General features: G+C 36.6%; 1 protein-coding gene across 2 annotated transcripts in view; it reads left to right on the top strand.

The window, feature by feature from the left end:
- LOC134656310 (myogenesis-regulating glycosidase) overlaps nucleotides 1–20,338 on the top strand; it is a 43,850-nt gene that overhangs the window by 2,885 nt on the left and 20,627 nt on the right. Inside the window, exon 3 of one of the 2 annotated variants that reach the window (XM_063511819.1) lies at nucleotides 13,845–14,345. In XM_063511819.1, coding sequence (XP_063367889.1) covers nucleotides 13,869–14,345 — 477 coding nt within the window. In that variant the 5' untranslated portion in view covers nucleotides 13,845–13,868. Of the gene's footprint in view, nucleotides 1–13,844; nucleotides 14,346–18,240; nucleotides 18,444–20,338 lie in introns of those variants that run through there. The other variant, XM_063511820.1, reaches the window with a different exon arrangement.

Raw genomic sequence — 20,338 nt, 5'->3', positions numbered from 1 at the left:
GTAATTTCTTCAAAGTATTGTAACTTTTCATGATTAGCCTGGCCGTATTTCATGCAATCATACATGTCTTGCACAGTAAACCAATATCATAATTATTATGGAACGAAACGACATAAATCGAACTAGTTAAACTAAGTTTAACAATTTTGATATGGTTTAAACTGGTTTTGATACGACCATGACGATATTTAAAAAACAAAATAAGTTTTTGGCAAAAATTTAATTTTTGGTACAAGCTTTTATCGCTGACTGTACTTTTCTTACGACAGACAACGAGACAATTCTAAAAACCCCTAACACAATTAGGTTGCGTTGTTTCATCACAGAGTTCCTATGGCCACCTCCTGTCTCCATCATCAGATCAGTTCGACAGTACCATATTATTGTATTGTCATCAGAACTACATACAGCTGCCAATTTTCATGACGCTACGATCCTTGGAAGATGGTTAAATTAGTTACCTTAGATTCCATTACATTTTAGTTACATACAGGTCGACCTAATAAAAGCTTGTTAATAAAATCAAATCGTGGCAATTCAAATCTTGCTCCTAATTCCGCAGTATTTAAGCTCAATAAGGTTACAACTTAATTTAGATAATACTTAAGTTAGATAGAAAACCTACAAATACTTATTCGTCGTAAACATGTCGTAAACACACAAATAAATACTCTTACCAGGAAGCGAACCCGGGACATCTAGCTCCAAAGCCACTATCGAATACCTAAATGGCCGTTTCGAAATAATTGCGCAGAAATACATAACACGTTCTATAATAATGGCTACAAATAAAATTGTGTCAGATATTTTAGAGCATTTCGTGGTGAAATATACTATTTCAGATGACTGTAGTAAAGGTGTGATATAAATAATCTATTCGGTTTGAGTTATACTATTGAACAAACCACGTTATCAAAGATACAATTCATTGAATATAAGAGTTGGCAAAACTATCTACCGGCAACCACTTCACCGTTTTGGTGCCCAACTTCGTGGAAGTAAAATAGATAATTATCGAAATAATTACTATGACTTTAAAAAAATTAAATAGTACCTACTGCGTAAAAATCTTTTATAGAGTTTTACATACAAATTTCTACGCGCTCTATTTTCTTTAATTAGATACTTATTAAACTATTATATAACTATGTTACTTGAATGTTCATGTAAAATTTCATGTTATTTCACAATGTTGTTTTAAAATCAGAGCTTGTCTTTGATTATATGGCGGCGGCGAGTTCCCTGAGACTCTTAATCTTAGTATAACGCCACTTTCCGTGAATAAGCTAGTAGGTAGGTACCTACCTAATATCCTAGATACCACGAAGAATCTAATATAGTACAAAATATTTGTTACCTACTTTCTCGAGTCAAATAGGGCCCCTACATCATCGTATCACTAGTAACTAACACTTACAGCTAGTTTCGTAAATGATCGACTGATAAGTATGGAGTGCTGCTTCAAATTTGCTACTAACTACTTACTAGGTATTACTATTTACTTATATGTATAACATTGAGTGGTTTGAGCAATACAATAGTTTACATAAGGATGTACATAAATATACATACTTATTCAATTTGCGTCAGTTCACCGAATTTTATATGTTTGGCATAACTATTATACATACCTATTATAATAAATCAGAGATTAAAATAACAAATGCTCATATGTCTAAAGCTAAATTAGCCTGAGGCATTATTCCCAGGACACTGGCCGCGTTCTCCCTCTGCACAGTGAATAAATAATGTTAAGTATATACCTACATATAAGTTCTATCATAGGAAAATAAGTAAGTTAAATTTCAGTAAATTTTATGTGAACCTGTTTTTGTACAATAAAAATAAGTAAGCTTAATATGTAAGCTTAGTGAACAAACGACTAAAAGATTTGTAATATGATATTATACGTAGGTAGTTTTAGTCGAGCTCAAAATGTATTAATTATTTTAGTTTTACCATATCTTCCATACAAATTAGAAAAAGTACGGAAAACCTTACACTGGTCGGCATAAAAAAAGTTAGACAGCTTTTTTTGCTTTTTTGTTTCTGTTTTCCACATTGTCGCATATCACATCTCCAAACATCAGACCTAGTAAGCATGGCCCAAATCTGGCCCTAAAAAAGGAAACATTAATAGAATGTTATATAAGGTAGTAACACAGGATGCCTGTCGGCGGTAAATGAATTAGGACAGATTGTGTGATAAGATTATCTGAAGGCCGTCCGAGAAATGTGATACAAAATTACTAAAAAAAATAGATTTAGGGTAACATTCCATTTCTGACCGCAGCTGCACTACTAATATTTACTGAACGCGTCGCTGTTACTGTCAATTTCCATAGTAAAATGAACAGTAGTGCAGCTGCGGTTGGAAATGGACTGTCACCTTTATGGGGAGTTAACCAAATTTTACCGGGGGCCTATTTGATCAAGCTAACTATTGTTGCCTGACATTAACAATTCACCTTAAATTGCTGGTCCAACAAGTAAATAAATATTGACGTTAGGTACTGTTGTACCTGACAACGACCCAGAAATGTTTTTTTATGATATAGGGGGCGATTACCGCCGCCCATGGACACCCGCTACACTAAAAGGGTTGTAAGTGCATTGAAGATGGGAGTATACGCTCTTTTCTTGAAGGTTTGAAGTAGTATCGGTCCTGAAATACCGCAGGTATAGAAAAATTGTTAATGGCAGACGACGTCAATTGTTAAGTTCGTTAAATAGGTGACAGATTAGCGGATACACGTCCAAATGCGTCAGATCTGTGAGGCAGATGTGTCAGGTAGACCAATCTGTCAATGTATGGCAAGAATTAGGCAGATGGTTTCTCTGAAACTATTAATTTTCGCTCAAATTACATCGCTCTTTAGCGATAAGACCGCCTTTGTCTACCTCTATATGTTTAATCAATTGTTTTCTTTAAGCTGTAGATATGTTTTACTGACATGTGCCAATAAAGAGTATTCTATATATCTAGTCTGTTCGTAAAGAGAAGAGTCGTGGAATGTATTGGGCCCCATTACACGACTCTTCTCTTTCCGCACAGACTCTGTGGGCAAATCGGTAATAGCTCTTAAGGTCCTCTATTTTTCACCTTCGTTCGATCCGTACTGAACTCGACACCGTTTTTAATTTGAGCTGTAATATGATTATAATAATATATCAAGGATAAATAGTTAATTATGTAGATGTATTATAATTAATTAGCACAGTTCCAAAGGCCCTGCATTCCCGAGAGTACAACTCAACTAAAAATACCTATGAACACACGCTTATCAGACCTAACTAAACTTTATTTCAACCACACAAAAGCTATAATTGACTGTAATAATCAATCGCGATATGTATGAATTTCAACGTACTTGTGACGTTTTGTCATAGAGATCTGAATAGAGATCTTTGTTCGTTGCATTTGCATTTGCACATGGGTAACGTGTATGAAGGATGCAGTGACATAACGCAACTTATTGTGTACACATGCGTAAAATAATTATTATATAACATGCGTAAAGTATAAAGACAAATGCTTCGGATTTTACAAAAGATGTAGATTGCGCTATAGGGCTCCGTACAGGGATAACAAGTATAAGAACTCTGCTTGACGACAATTTATGTTTGAGAGTGACCACTGAACATAAAAACATACGAAGTATGGATACGTGTAATACGTTATTTCTGCGTTCTAAATAGGGGACATAACTCTTTGGTGGAATTAAACTTAGTTTCAGAAATAACGCCATTTTTTTCTAAAACATTTTTCGTCATAATATGGGGCATTATCTATGAAAAGTACCTTATTGTCGAAGGCGCTTACGCCGCACAGCGTCCCGCGGCATTGTATTTATATCGGAGCATCGTTAACAATGGCGTAAGCAGCGTAAGATCCATCGACAATAAGGTCCCTTTTCATATATAACGTCTCATATACTTAACTCAGTGTAAAACGCCTATTGGATTACTATATACGACGTTGCCACCTAAATACCTATATGCTATAGTATAAATAATAATTTATCCTAAAATTATAAAAAAAAAAATTTAGATTCTTACAATGAGCTCTTTCATTTGATATGTAACACGATATAGTTTGAAAAACTTTATTTTTAATTTTCTCATTTACCCCCCAAAAATGGCCTCCATATTTAAAATTCATTTATTTACGTTACACGTCCATCTTTGGGTCACAAACTTACATATGTGTGCCAAATTTCAACTTAATTGGTCCAGTAGTTTCGGAGAAAATAGGCTGTGACAGACGGACGGACAGACAGACGAGTGATCCTATTAGGGTTCCGTTTTTTCCTTTTGAGGTATGGAACCCTAAAAAACGTACAATAACGAAAGTTCCACGAAATGGCCTCGTCTCAGTATGTTGCTGGTGATTTCCAGCTCTGATCTTTCGATGAAGATGTTTCTAGGTACCTATTCTAGTATGCTAGCGATAGACTCGATAGAGGCTGTTTTTCACAGTAGGTAGGTATATGTGACGTTCCACGGCAAAAGGTACCTTATGGCACTTGGCGCTTACGTCGCATAACGCCGCAATAATAATAGCGCGCGGCGGCGGAGCGGCGTTAATAATAGCGTAAGCGCCAACGGCCATAAGGTACCTTTAACCGTGGGACGTCACATATCATGTCGAAAGAGGAAACGAATCACTATTGTCACTAATGAAACATAATCGCGGTTGAATTCGCTACTAGGTTTACATTGTCCGTGTGAAATGGACATGTTTGTAAATACGGTTTCAGCAAGTTAAACGGTTGGCAACAGGCAATGTAGAAGGTACAATCGCCATCAAATATATCGGAGCGGCCAAGGCACTCACAAATATCTGAACACGCCTTTATTGTCAAGGCGTTAGTCTAGAGTGCGTCTTCCGATTTTTTGACTACCTCGGCCGCTCCTTAACGTACCTCTAAACCACCTTCAAATTGACGTTGCTTTTTAAGCAAAGTAAAGTACTGAAATTGATTTCTAGCAGTCATAAAGTCAGTTTCACGATCATACACAAAATAGACATTCATCTTAAATCACTTATTAAATAAAAAAATTTAAAAAACCCCTACGCATGCCAAAAAGAACAATTTTATACCAGAAACACCTTGCATCATTTTTGAAAAGAGCTGATATTCTTCAAACTGCTCGATTGATTTTTATCAAACATAGCTAAGAACCGCCGCAAGAAAACTCGCTGGCACGTAGAGATGGGTCGCGGGTATTTACCCAATTTACCCACCCAGGTAAATACCCGGTAAATACCCATCTACCCGGTATTTACCCGTATCTACCCAAATGGACGGGTAGATTCATTTCTTATTGCACATGTCGATTTGTGTTAAAATGGAGATATAAACCGAGTTAATGGTTGTAATGAATGTGTGTCATTTAAAATGAAAAGGTTTAGTGAAACCTGCAGTTGTAACTAAGGAATTTTTAGTACACTTTTGATAAATATTAAAAAAAGACCGTCATAAGAGTATTTTTTTTAGATTTTAGTAAATTATCATACTTATACGTTGATAATACACATTCGAACTTCAGTCGGCGGGGGGCGTGGTTGGGTGGAGGGGGGTAAAAGTGAACTTTTTAATATTTCTTTGAATCTCTCATTAATATCGAAAAGTGTTGTATGTACAAACTAAAGTACACAGAATTTCCTACAAAAAAGGTTATATACATTTTTGTCCTAAAACTAACTGTATTTGACTTATGAGCTTCCCAAGTTGTGACACTGCACAATTTTTTTTTCTTATCATTCATAAGTAGTCTTTATTTTCATCTTTCTAATGTATATTAAAAGCGTTATAAAACATTTCCGGAAGCCATGGAATGATTTTACACGATATTCATAATTTGACTTAAAAACCGAACCGTTAAAATCGTTAAAATCGAACTTCACCTCATAGCAACCTTTTCGTAATTAGTTTGAACATACATTTTATGTAACATCATTAAAAAATACTTTAATTAATCTTATTTATACTCACATACCATTAAACACATCAAATTTAGAAGAAAAACGAAAATACCCGCGTATTTACCCGCGGGTAGGTAAATATCGGTTATATACCGGGTAAATACCTACTCTCGGGTATTTACCCGGGTAGTTACCCATCTCTACTGGCACGTAAATAAAACCGCATCGAAATCGGTCCATCCGTTTGAGAGTTACGATGCCACAGACGGACACACAGATAGACATTGACATGAAACAAATAAACACCCCTCTGTTTTGCATCAGGGGTTAAAAATCAGTAGAAACTCATAAGAGTGGCTTAATCACCGTATAATAACTGACGTTTCATAAGTTTATAAAACAATGAGTTATAGCTGTAGGTACAACTATTTTATATGAAATCTATTTATAATCTGAACCTACCAGGAAATACCTATACTGTGAAAAATTAAATGACTAATTAATTTACACGGACAACCATTTTACAACAATAGGAATCAATTCTTTTACAAATAAATCGGTTTTATGTTCTTATTCGCCTATATTTATTTGGTATCGCAATTACATGACATCCTTTATTGGTAATGGCATAATTATAAATTGGAGATCACATTTTGCTGCATAGCAAAATTGAAATGACATTAAATTCAATTCAATTCAATTTGAAATTTCACTAAATATTAGCATCTTGACTTTCGATTACGAACGCTAAGGTCAAATGTTATTTTTATTTTATTTTATTCGGGATGCTTACTGCCTAATATACATAGGTTAATATTAGACTTATCTACTACATGCAAATTACAAGCTTCCACATACCTATATAATGCTAAATAACATAAATATAAAGGGTGGCAATATAAATTGTGGCGACTATTATCTAGTTAGAGCAAATATTATCAAAATTTTGTAGAGCTCCAACAATAAAAAATGATTTTTGGAAAATTCAGCTCCTAATTTCACAATCCTCTGTCGATATCAATTTGCTCTTGACGCGTTTCTTCAAACAAAAACGTCACTTTTGACACTTGTTTGACACTGACATATCCGATCCATATCGTTTCAATATCTAATATTTGACGTATCTTATTGTTCGAATACGGCTGTAATACGTGAAAAAAGCGCTGGTGGCCTAGCGGTAAGAGCGTGTGACTTGCTATCCGGAGGTCGCGGGTTCGAACCCCGGCTCGTACCAATACCAATGAGTTTTTTCGGAACTTATGTACGAAATATCATTTGACATTTACCAGTCGCTTTTCGGTGAAGGAAAACATCGTGAGGAAACCGGACTAATCCCAATACGGGCCTAGTTTACCCCCTGGGTTGGAAGGTCAGACGGCAGCCGCTTTCGTTAAAACTAGTGCCCATGCCAATTACTGGGATTAGTTGCCAAGCGGACCCCAGGCTCCCATGAGCCGTGGCAAAATGCCGGGACAACGCGAGGAAGATGATGATGACGGCTATAATACACAACTTTTAACGAATAATTCGTTATGGTTTTGAACTGGTTTTGATATGACGTCTAAGGTCGCTCAAGCTGATTGGTGCATGCGAAATGAAGTGAAAGTCATGCGTGAGATGCGCGCCAATCAGCAAGACGGTCGTGTCAAAACCAGTCAAAATCATAACAAATTGTTACATGTGAATCGGGCTAAAAAAATCCTCTGTCACCCGTTGACTACGAACAGTACCTACGACAATGATATTATATAACCATAGATAGGTTATACTCATACTTGAGGAGCACAAAAAATACTTCCATATTTATTTCTGTGCCTACGAAGAAATCTGTTATTTTTGATTAATTTTCTCATTCCATCCATCTTTGTCACACTCGTTGTTAAACATAAGGTCGTCTCTATCTCTTTCGCTGTGCGGGAGCTCGTTAGCACGTGCACATTTCTCGCTTGTCCAGCCGCGACTAAAGGCAACTTGTCCAATTTGTCACAAGGTAAGCGCTTCATACAAAAACTCAAAAATCCGCGTTTCCCAGAGGTAAGACCTAGCTAGATCGACTTTTCGCCCCCGAAAACCCCCATACTTTCATCTTTTTTCATTTGCAAATTTCATCGAAAACGTTAGAACCGTTTCCGAGATCATCAAAATATATAAACATATTGTATAAATAAATAAATATACAAGAATTGCTCGTTTAAAGGTATAAGATACGCGATATATTCCGTTTTAATAGTTTTATTTCGCGGGCTCCTGGTGTTACTAAAAATCCTATTTTCAACCGACTGTGAAATGAAATTTTTATCTCCATTATTTACCTATAATCGATCTGATATTGGTATTTATTTGTCGTCCTCGATAAACCCCATAGAAGTATTCAAGTCGTGTGACCACCACCATACAATATAATGTTTATTCACATAACTAATCTCTGGTATTTATTAATTCTACCATTGCCTGATTATGTCGCAAGCTCGCAAATACACTTAAGGTATTAAATATCGACACGGACAATGTGCCAAAAATATGTATACACGAGTTACACGACCTTATTACCCATACATCAAGGTCGTCCATACATATTTTAGTCACTTTGTCCGTGTCCATATTTAATACATTGATTGTAAAACTGACCGGCTATTCGGTTCAAATAATAATCAATACCAATTACGTTGTATTTAAGGAAACTTTACTAATAACACCATACTTACTGAAGCGAAGCAACAAGCAACTAGTATATATTGTTAAAATCAATTTAAAACATGACGCGACGTTGGAGAATAAACCTTATCTAAAAGTCATAGAGTACATATTTGTGTATACAAGTGAGATTGCCATTTAAGAAGAATAATTGAACGTCGATATTTTAAATGCCAATTGTTTTTCATTTTAGCAATGTTTGCCTTTGAGAGTAGATGTTTTGGCTAAAGTTTTTTGCTAACTATTGTTTTAGCAACCGATAATTAGTGACGTGTGTTCTAAGTGGTGAATAATCGAACTCAGGCGGTTTCAATTATCGATATTCGACTAATTACAAACTTAATTTTCGATTCGTTCGCACTCGTGACCGTTAAATCTTCGAACTTGGATCGAACGTTTTTAGATTTGCTTTAAAATTAGAATGCCGATTTAAATTTGAGTTTAGAACTATTGAACACTCATTTGTTTTTTATTAGTTAACTTCAGATGCAGATTTAAGTGTTTTATAGTATTTAAAAGTGGTCAAAATGATTTGGGACTGTGAATCGGGAAAAAATTGTTCCAAAAAAAGTTTTCAGTGTTTTTGGTGTATTTTCTACGTAGATTACATATTATACGCGGTGTTAACTATAATCCTGCTAAGTTTATTTATATATTTTGTAATAGTCGCGTAGTTTAAGTACATACAATGGAAGGCTTAAATATGAACTATGAGAAGGATGTCGGGTATTGCATTATTATTATGAGGTAAGATGCAATTTTTTATTTATTTATTTAAACTTTATTGCACGATAAAAAAATTGTAGAAATGGCGGACTTAATGCTTTATTAAAACATTCTCTACCAGTCAACCAAACAGAAAACTTTACATATATAAATATATTATATTATGTACCCAAGTATACAAGTAACATGCGGATCATTTATCTTTAAGCGAGTTAATTATGTAAATTTTTAGGGTTCCGTACCTCAAAAGAAAAATACGGAACTCTTATAGGATCACTCGTGCGCCTGTCTGTCTGCCCAACTTCCCCACCCCCTTTATCTCCATAACTACTGGGTCTAAAAATAAAAAATAAATACAAAATATAGTTCTTTACTTATAGATGACAGGAAAACTTAGAAATGAGCAGTCAAGCGTGAGTCGGACTTTATGTACGGAACCCTTGGAACGCGAGTCCGACTAGCATTTGGATGGTTTTTTGAAAATTCGTTTGCATGTGTGAGATATTAATATTTCCCAAGGTTATTTATTTGCCTAATAACTGGGTGAAGTGGCCTTGTATATCTTTGTTAAAAATGTTTTAATACCAATAAAATAAATAATCTTTGGTATTTGAATAAAATTGCATCGCTCGCACCAACTCATGAGTGCAATTTTGCACTTAGAAATGAAATTGAATTTTTATCGTTCGTATACTTCTTCCAATGTGCTTTACATGATTACAAGTACGATGAATATTTAAGTATTTACCTATTAATAGTAGGGGAGGTAGGGGACCATTGGGCAGTCGGGAGGTTCGGGAAATTAGGACGATTTACAAGGGGTTGCCCGAGCCTTCCGATTGCCCAATGGTGCCCTACCTCCCCTACTTGGCTGGCGCGACGACCCAAAATGAGTCTTGGCCTCCAACACAAGAGCACGCCATATTGCTCGGTCTAGGGGCCCGTTTCTCAAAAGCTTGTAACTTGTAATACAAGTGGAAGTCCCTTTCTTACAAAAGCTGTCAAAAAGTGATATCCGCTTGTATTACAAGTTACAAGCTTTTGACAAACGGGCCCCTGAGCTACAGGTATTGATATTAAAATTTTAATTACAAGTGGTAGGTATAAGGACTTAAATATATGTAAACATATATTAGTATGCTATTTACTAGATGGACCCAATCCATGCTTCGAGACACCTTTAAGGCTTAGGTTTTAGGTGGGTAGGTAGGGTCTTAGTAATAGGGTCCCTTTGGATACGGAACCCTAAAAAGGGCTATGAAGGTAGCGACACACTCACAGTGCACACAATGGCGTTACAGTTACGGTACGGCGGAATGGAAGCTGGTAATCTGCGAAATAATCTCGGCAAACAGACGGTATCTCGCGACCTTGGCTCATGAATGTGCTTATGTGTGAACACTGAACAGTGGCGGGTTACTGTTACTGAGGGCGCAAGACAATTTTATTTCACACGAGGGGCGTATGAAAAGTTCGCGGCCTTAGATTTTTTTTAAAAGAGGATTAAAGTAAATGTTAATCGTCGTTAATGATCGTTAGTAATGCCGGCAATATTTAATCTGCCAAAGAGGCGGGGAAAAAAAGTAGCATTTTTTTCTTTTTTTTTTTCTAGCTTAGGCCGCGAATATTTCAGCCTCCCCTCGTAAGCCTCCTGCTCACTCATCTTCATCTTCCTCGCGTTGTCCCGGCATTTCGCCACGGCTCATGGGAGCCTGGGGTCCGCTTGACAACTAATCCCAAGAATTGACGTAGGCACTAGTTTTTACGAAAGCGACTGCCATCTGACCTTTCAAGCCTTCTCACTGTCCGCGTATAAGTTGTTAAGAGAAAAGGGGACGGCCGTTTCTCCATACAAACGTAGTCCCCATTTTCCTCTCTGGATATTGACATTATGGAAAATATTTTTACATAATTGGATGTATATTAACCATTGCTATGTGCCCCTAAGTTTGGCTTTTTTCGATTTTTTCACGGTTCATGAGATACAGCGTGATGACAGTCAGACAAACGGACAGACAGACGGACAGTGGAGTCTTAGTAGGGTAAAGGCACCAGTAGTCAGCCTTATAACGACTTTTTTAAGTTTGAACGTTCGGCATTTCTACAGGATTAGTCGGATAATTAAACAAATGACATGGTTAGATCAATTGTTACCTACTTAATTAACTAACACTATTCTTGCAAACTACGAATCGCAATATTTATTTTCTAATACATAATTAATCCGTCAAAAATTAATGAGGAAAATCAGGTAATATATAATTATCTTCCTAGTAGGTATTCGGGAAAAAATAATTAATCGAGTCTATGCAGATCTAATTATCATTAATAAACAAAGTCATATACCGATCAGGAAAAAGCAAAATGATAGTTATGTATAGTTAACGTCAAAAAGATGTATACACTATTGAACCTTATTTCAATGAGATAGGGTTTAAAAATGTGGACATATTTTTGGCGGCGACGTACCAAGCAAGGTCAATGGCTGAGTACTGGATCCGCGTAACCCAGTGCTCAGCCGCATTAAAACGTTATTTCAAATGCGGCTGACTACTGGGTTTTACTTTAAATTGACTAGGGTATGCCTAACTAAATTTGAAAATGTAAATTTAACGGTCCTAACGGTCGCATTGGCTCGAAAATAATAAAATAAACGAATAACCCAAAGGTCAGCCGAGGGGGGCTGGGCACTGGATTCTTTGGAAAAAAGTGTTATCCAGTGGCCAGCCCCTCAATTTATAAGTGAAATATTGATATTTTCATTCAAATATAATGCAATTTAATAGATAAACTAATAAATAAACCAATCATTAACAAAAACAATAACTTTTAACATTAAAACATAGTTTTTCTTGCCTGTTAAGAGAACACCACGTGCAGTAAAAAATATGGCGGACATGACACTATTGCACTCGTCGACAAACAGCACCTGTATGAACGAGTATATTTCTTCCCCCCGTTCCCTCACCGCACCTGTCGTGTGACGTATTAACCAATAAGGAATCAAAGCTCCTATTTGAGTACTCGCGATTTGTTTAAACGAATATACCAGATATTTATGACCAATAAACGACTCAAAAGGCTGACCACTGGTACCTGGCTGGCCACTGGTGCCGTTACCCTAATAGGGTCCCGTTTTTACCCTTTGGGTACGGAACCCTAAAAACGAGCGCCACAATACGCAAATAGAAGAGCAAATTACATTGGTTTTGTTTAAAATAAAACAGAATAAATCTACACTATCAGTGAAACTATGAAAATTACAAAAAAATAAATGTGGCGTTCCATGCCTAAAGGGTCCTTATCCTTTTTGTGCATAAGGGCCCTTCTCTAATGGAAACCCACAAATATACCTACCAAAACAACAGAAACTTCAAATTTATTCGGGCGTCATTACGTTTTTTGCTTAACTAAGTATGAAATGACAGGTGTTAATGATGAGCGAGGCTAAACCACAGAATAAGTAATAGTATTATGCTAAACCATTAATAATGTCAAGATAAAAAAAACTTCAACATCAATTTATATTTTTATTTGACACTTAAATTGCATGTAATATGGATTAGCTCCGTCGTTGTAAAAAAAAAGTGTCATCACTCTTATGGCTCTACAAATAAGATCTTGTCCGATATTTTTGCGGCCTTCGTTGTGTAACATATTATTTCAGGTGACTGTACATGGAAGTCGTACATTGACATTCTAAGACCTTTAAATTCTCCTTACTAAACATGGAAGCCGCTAACAACATTATTAAATAAGTTACTCAAACCAAATGTTAGCATTAGGTACGTACTGTATCACTAAACCAACTGACTTGGTCACATGTCTCTGTCATTGACTTCAGTTACCTATTGTCAGTATTTTTTTTACTTAGCGCCACTTGCAGCATCCCAATAACCCGGGGTTAACCGGTTAAAATAAAATAAAATCAAATATCATTTATTGTCAGGCAACTAAGGTCCATAGATACATACCTTACAAACTAACATACATACAATAATAAAAATCTTACAAGCTAAAAATAATTTCGGCGACAGGGAGGTTTTCTGTTGTGTCGCATGTTCCGGTGTAGGATTTGGCAGATTCCCACGGAACCGCCGAAACACCACACCCTTCGGCCAGAAGTCCGCGCTGGCGATGGTTTCCAGCAGCGGCCGCGGCACACGCACCACGCACGAGGTGAAGTGGTTAAACCTGGAGTTATCATGGTTACCAGTACAATTTGACACTGGGTTTACGGTTTAATCTATTGACCCCGTATTAGTGGGATGGTGCAAGTGGTCCTTAGTTATTTTTAGAATAGGTACAGATATAAAACTGTTTTAACATGAAAATAGTGAAGAGTCAGAGAAGTCAAGGCTACTTTAGAATATAAATGAAATCATATTTGAACATCGCAAAGACCCTCGATATTCTAATTCATTTGATACTACTTTAATATACTTTGATTTCAGACGTCAATAACCCTCCATTAACCAGAAAACTCTATTTTCAGGTTACTGCTGTATGAAATACCAATATGGACGGCCAACCAGAAATAGCAAAAGGCCTCAACTCCCCCGAACTAAAAAGAAACAAAGAAATCCCTTTCGCGGACGACTTCATCGAACTTGACAATGTTAAGCCAGGAGTACCTATACGACCAAAACGAGAAACCAAAGAAATACATGCAACTGATTTAGGAGAAGTACATTCTTCACCAGACAGTGATACCATAGTAGTTAATACACCTGAAGGAACACTTTATATAACTTTAGAGCCAGATTCAAGCAAATCTAGTAGAGTTAATAGTCCAAGCACTCAATCGACTGATCTCACGTCTCCTAGTACTTCTAAATGTGCCGAAGAGTCTGTGGCTTTGATAGAAAATGAGAAGGATATAGAAGCGGAACAGAGACGGGCGAATTTGAGGAGGAACTCGATTTCGATGCCGACGCTTCAGAATTTGGAGTTGGAGGTGCTGAGGCAGCAGTATTTGCAGAATCCGCAGGATCAGGTGAGTTATATTTGTTTACAAACAAAATATAAACTTATAAATAAAAAAATGTCCCGTCATGATCGCTTGGTAGGGTGCCTAGAAGTGCTTAGGTGGCTGGCCGCATTGCCCCTCTGGATAATAATGCTTATCCGCTGAGCGAAATACAGGTCACTCGAAGCCTCAATAAGGCGCTTTACTGACTAAAGGCGACTTTAGTCAGTAAAGCGCCGTATTTTGCTAGAAAATACGTCCAAATCATCATTAAAGTCTAAGCTATCTTGACCATGATCAAGGCAATTTCATAAACCAAACAGTATAATCCTACGGCCCGCAAACAAGATGTAACTATGTTAACAACGTTTGCTTAGATGGGGATTATCGCGTTTACTACAAATTTACGCTATTTGGGCAGTCATTGGTCTCAAGATAAAGGTTTTTATCAGTTGGTTAATTTATACAGAGTATCAACATGGTTCAACGTTGATTCTAAAGATTGTTTATGACGTTCCACGAGTAAAGGTACCTTATATTGGTAGGCACTTATGCTATTATTAATTAACGACGCTCCAATATTAATGCAGTGCTACGTGACGTAAGCGCCGACCGCCATAATTAAGGTACCTTTTTCCGTGGAACGTCACATTATGTTTATTTTTTTTTCACTGCTGACAATATATGCGTTTTTAGGGTTCCGTAGCCAAATGGCAAAAAACGGAACCCTTATAGATTCGTCATGTCTGTCTGTCCGTCTGTCCGTCTGTCCGTCTGTCTGTCCGTCCGTATGTCACAGCCACTTTTCTCCGAAACTATAAGAACTATACTGTTGAAACTTGGTAAGTAGATGTATTCTGTGAACCGCATTAAGATTTTCACACAAAAATAGAAAAAAAAAACAATAAATTTTTGGGGTTCCCCATACTTCGAACTGAAACTCAAAAATTTTTTTTTCATCAAACCCATACGTGTGGGGTATCTATGGATAGATCTTCAAAAATGATATTGAGGTTTCTCATATCATTTTTTTCTAAACTGAATAGTTTGCGCGAGAGACACTTCCAAAGTGGTAAAATGTGTGTCCCCCCCCCCTGTAACTTCTAAAATAAGAGAATGATAGAACTAAAAAAAATATATGATGTACATTACCATGTAAACTTCCACCGAAAATTGGTTTGAACGAGATCTAGTAAGTAGTTTTTTTTATACGTCATAAATCGCCTAAATACGGAACCCTTCATGGGCGAGTCCGACTCGCACTTGGCCGCTTTTTAACTAGGTACTCGTATAGAAAATCTTCTTCATTTGATTAAAATTATTTACAAAATTAATTACTTATATATAATCGCCATTATAAAACAGTAATGAAACTATATAAATATAAATTTACTAAGTCATTACGACTATTAACGGTACGTCCAGTATTTCTTATCAAAGGAGGAAACTACTATCAAACTCAGAATAACCTATATCCACACTAATTGAATTAACAAGGTAAAACACGGCAATAATTTGCAAACGAATTGATAAAACAAATCCCATAATATCAGTTTTGACAAATAATTCGCTATCGTTACGTCACTTACTGTTATCACTTCACGTGATGCAGACCAATTTGATAGTATGCCGGAAAAGAAATTCAGTCGCAGACTACACTCTTTAAGACAATAGCGATAGATGCTTGAACTAATTTGGACTGTTGCTTAAAATCATTGTATTATCAATTGTGTTAGTAAATTGTTATCAGAACAGCAAACAAAACAATGAAAGTATCTCGTTCAAATTAACCGTCATATAAGTAATAATTAGTCAGTGTAAATATACAAAGTGTAGTTTCAATCGTGTTTGTGAAAGTGATAAAATAAAAATAGTTATAAATGAAGACGTAGATAAGAAAGTAGATTAGTAGATTCTGACAAGGATAAGTGGACAGGACAGAAAAAGTCAATTGAAGACTTTTAGTGATTAAAAATCGTACATTGTGCACGTTGAGTGCATAAAAATCTAACACTTAAGACCTCAAAAGTTTAATTTAAAGCTCAAGATGCGTATCAGAAAGAAACCAGATTTACGAATACAGATTCCAACATACCCTCATGATTTCGTCGAAATGCCTCCTGAAACTAGACAAAGAATACTGGAAGCAAGCACACCAATTACTGCTAGAACTCCAACTATACCATTTATAGATGCAGATACTCCACAAGCACGATTTCAAATTGGAGATCCTATATCACCCATAGATGGAGCTCAGCTTGAAGGGGGATTTAGATCTTCAACGCCTACAGTCAAAATTGTAGAACCAGAGGAAATTGAGCTTAAAAGAGTTGAGAATAAAGATGAAAAAGGTGATAATAAAGATGAGAAGAAGGATGAAGAAGCTGAGAACCCGGTGCAGTATAGAAAGATGAGGAATTCGATATCCATGCCGCATGGAATGCATGATTATGAGTTGGAGCAGCTGAGGAGAGAACATGAAGGAAGAGTGAGTAGGATATTTCTTGATTATTAATTGTTAGACCTTTCTAAAAACATATCAGGCACATGATAGGTTGACACGTTACAAGGCAAGTGCATTATTTTGCCAAAACTGCATTAACTCAAAAAATATATTGTATAACCTTGAAGTTAAACTTTAAATTTACAACTTTATAAAATAGTTTGAGGAAAGACTCGTTAACTAGCTACGTGTTGTTAAATGTGATGTCAAACATACCTACGTAAATGAAAACATACATTATGTTTTGTAGTTTCACATTGCCTTGGTTTTTACTGTAATGCTGTGTCACTTATTTGAGTAATAAATAAATTGCGTAATTATGACTCTCAAGAAATTGATAAAGTTCCGTCCTGTCAGCAAAAATCCACATTTTTTTTAAATCCTAATAGGATTAGCAATAAAAGCTTGAATTTCATTTATATGTCGTTAAATTCCTACAGTCGCCTCCTTTCTTAGCCAATTCGGCGCGGGGTGCCTCTGACGCCACTAATTGTATAATGGCATCCTGTGGGGCACTAAGTCTTAAACCGCTAATGGTCCGTACAAGGATTTTTTTAGACCTGGGGTAGACATCGAAAAAAATTTATCAGTAACAAGTGTGGAAGGGTAACTAAGCATGTAAACCCTATTTATCAACTTTGAACTATTATTACTAAGGTATAGAACCGGCACAGGGAACCAGTATTTTGCGCCATGAGTTGATGTTATTTTGACAACAAACCGATTTTCTAATGTCAACGGCAAACGGTAGAAAAAGAGGTAGAGTTCATATTCAGACAAAACTAATAGGTACGCTTATATTTCATGCAATTCAATACTAGAGTCTTTTCGGAAAGAGAAGAGTCGTGGTATGTATGATTGTATGGGGCCCAATACATTCCACGACTCTTACGTTTATATTTCAGGCTTTCGAACAGACTCTAATACGTTTATATTTCAGGTAGGTACCTGAGTGTGTAACAGATATGCACCTAAAATAGTACAAATAAACGTGTCAATAGGACTGAAACGAAGATTATCCTATTGCAGCCGTTATTATTATTCATATAAGCCATTCCATGTATTACTTTAACAACCACATATCGTAGCGATACCGAAATAGTACAGACCCGCAGTTGGTGTCCCCTCCCGGTGTCCGATTTGCCTACATCCAATCATCGGTGCCCGTGAATCTTATCCAGTATCGTCTTAGACCTAAAACTGTCCACAATACACACAATATCAATTCAGTCATAAAACAAATCAAAGTGAAAGAAAACAGACGATTCAGTTGTGGAACAAATGAATAAAGATTCAAAATTACGAATTTAGAATGAACAACTGAAGATCTGAAGAGAAAATCAATCGAGGAATAGAGGTTTGATTATAAACAATTGAAGACACTTCTAAAATTCGTAGTTTGATTTAAATTTGGTTTAAATTTATGCAAAATGAGCAACGAATGTAAATTAAACGCGTTTGCGCATAAGTTCAAATACGTGTCGCCGCTATGGATTGAGTCGGACTCAGATATAAGTAAAAGTAGTGAGGGTGGAGGCCTATGCAACAGTAACAGTGATGAAAGTTTGAGATGCAGCAGTGGCAGTTCGGACTCCAGTATAAACAACTTCTTGGATTCAAAGGTAAATAATAAGAAAAGAGAGGCTGGAGGCCTATGTACCTTACAGTAATAGCGATGATAGTTTGAGATGCAATAGTAGCAATTTAAACTCCAACTTTAAAAACTTTTTGGATACGAAGGTAAAGCGATATGATATTCTTACACTCAGGTACATAGACTAGGAATCCTCTAGACGGAGTTTAGACGACGAGGTGAGCGAATCCCGTGCCGTGATTGGTCCGTTCAAAGACACGGACCAATCACGGCACGGGATTGACTCGAAGATGGAGTAAAACTACCGTATAAGTGGCAGAGGGGGTAGCGTTACTATGCTCAATCTAGAGGATGTCTTGTCTGTGCTCAGGTATAAAAAAGATAGGCCAAAGGCCTATGTAACAACAATATAGTGATGAGTTGATGACAGTTTGCGATGCAGTAGCGGTAGTTCTGACTCTATAGAATACACATTGAATACTATAATACTTAATATTATAAATAACTTCTTGGACACAAATATGCAATATAATGCTGTAGCTAAACAACCGAAGGTTTCAAATATGATTTAAAATTAAAGAATCTAGAGATCTGTGTGAGGCTGTGTCATAACAAAAGGTTGTCTTAATCAATTTATGATAAAATAATATTTAAAAATGTACTTTAAATTACTCGTACCTACTGAACGTTTGTTATACATCATGTGTTAATTTAGAGTTTAATTTCGGTTTCATCTTTAGCTCTGTGGTCAGTTTTGCTTACGGCTTGGGAGCCCGATTCAGATTTAATAACTTGTTACGGTTTTGATCTTATTTTGATACGACCTTGATCGCTCACGCTGATTAGCGTGAGATGCGCTCCAATCACCAAAATGAACGTTAAGGTCGTCTCAAAACCAGTTCAAAACCATTACAAATTGTTAAAACAGAATTGGGCTCCGGATCCGACTTCCGACTTTTTAATTTGTCGCAATGTCGGTATACCTAAAGAGATTCTAACTAATACCACAGAAAATAATAGTACTAGGAACAGAAGGTTCCTCTATAACCGCTAGATGGCGCAAGCGCAAGCAGGCGTCCGTTCTGTAATGGTGCGCGGCAACTACTATGGCTAGACATCAAAATGGGTGTGGACCGCGTGTACTTGTACCGACGCGACGAAATCGCGGAGTGAGCCACGCCTGCTAATACCTACCGTTTTCTTTCTAAGTTCAACCCATTCTGTTCTAGTACTGCATTAAGAGATTAGCGGGTTTACCATAAATGGATGCCGAAAACATTTGTAGGCACCAAAATGCTTCGGGTTACCCCTTCCCTTACCCTGTTACAGTCGCCATCAGATATATAGGAGCGGCCAAGGTGTCCACAAACATCTGAACAAAGCCTCTATTACCAAGACGCTAAAGTGCATGTTCAGATATTTTTAAGCACCTTGGCCGCTCCTATATATCTGATGGCGACTGTACCACATAGTTATAAAAACTTAATTTTCCAGAGTTGTTGGCTAATTACAATAAGGCCCACTTGCACCATCCTACTAACCCGCGGTTAAGTGGTTAAACCGTTAACCCAGTGTCAAAATTGTACTGGTACCATGGTAACTCCAGATTTAACTGGATAGCCCCGGGTTGGTGGAATGGTGAAGTAGGCCTAAGATCTAGAATTAAGTACTTGACGCTCTGCACTCGTGCAGTGTTAATTTTATTATCATTATGAGATTTCATGGCATGAAATAACTCTTTCAAAGACACTCTGCTGTATTCGAACTTCAAGATATTCACAAGAGACGACACGTACTAGATCCATTCTAGATACGTTATAGTTTAAATATCAAATAGTTCTCTTTTGCAGCGCAATTCGGGCAACCAATGTCACTTTTACGTTAGAGTTAGATATCTATTAGATGTGAATTGGATCTCTAAGT

The sequence above is a fragment of the Cydia amplana genome, chromosome 18 (assembly GCF_948474715.1).
Source record: "Cydia amplana chromosome 18, ilCydAmpl1.1, whole genome shotgun sequence".
In the NCBI taxonomy this organism is placed as follows: Eukaryota; Metazoa; Arthropoda; class Insecta; order Lepidoptera; family Tortricidae; genus Cydia; species Cydia amplana.
This window is presented reverse-complemented; position numbering and strand designations above follow the sequence as displayed.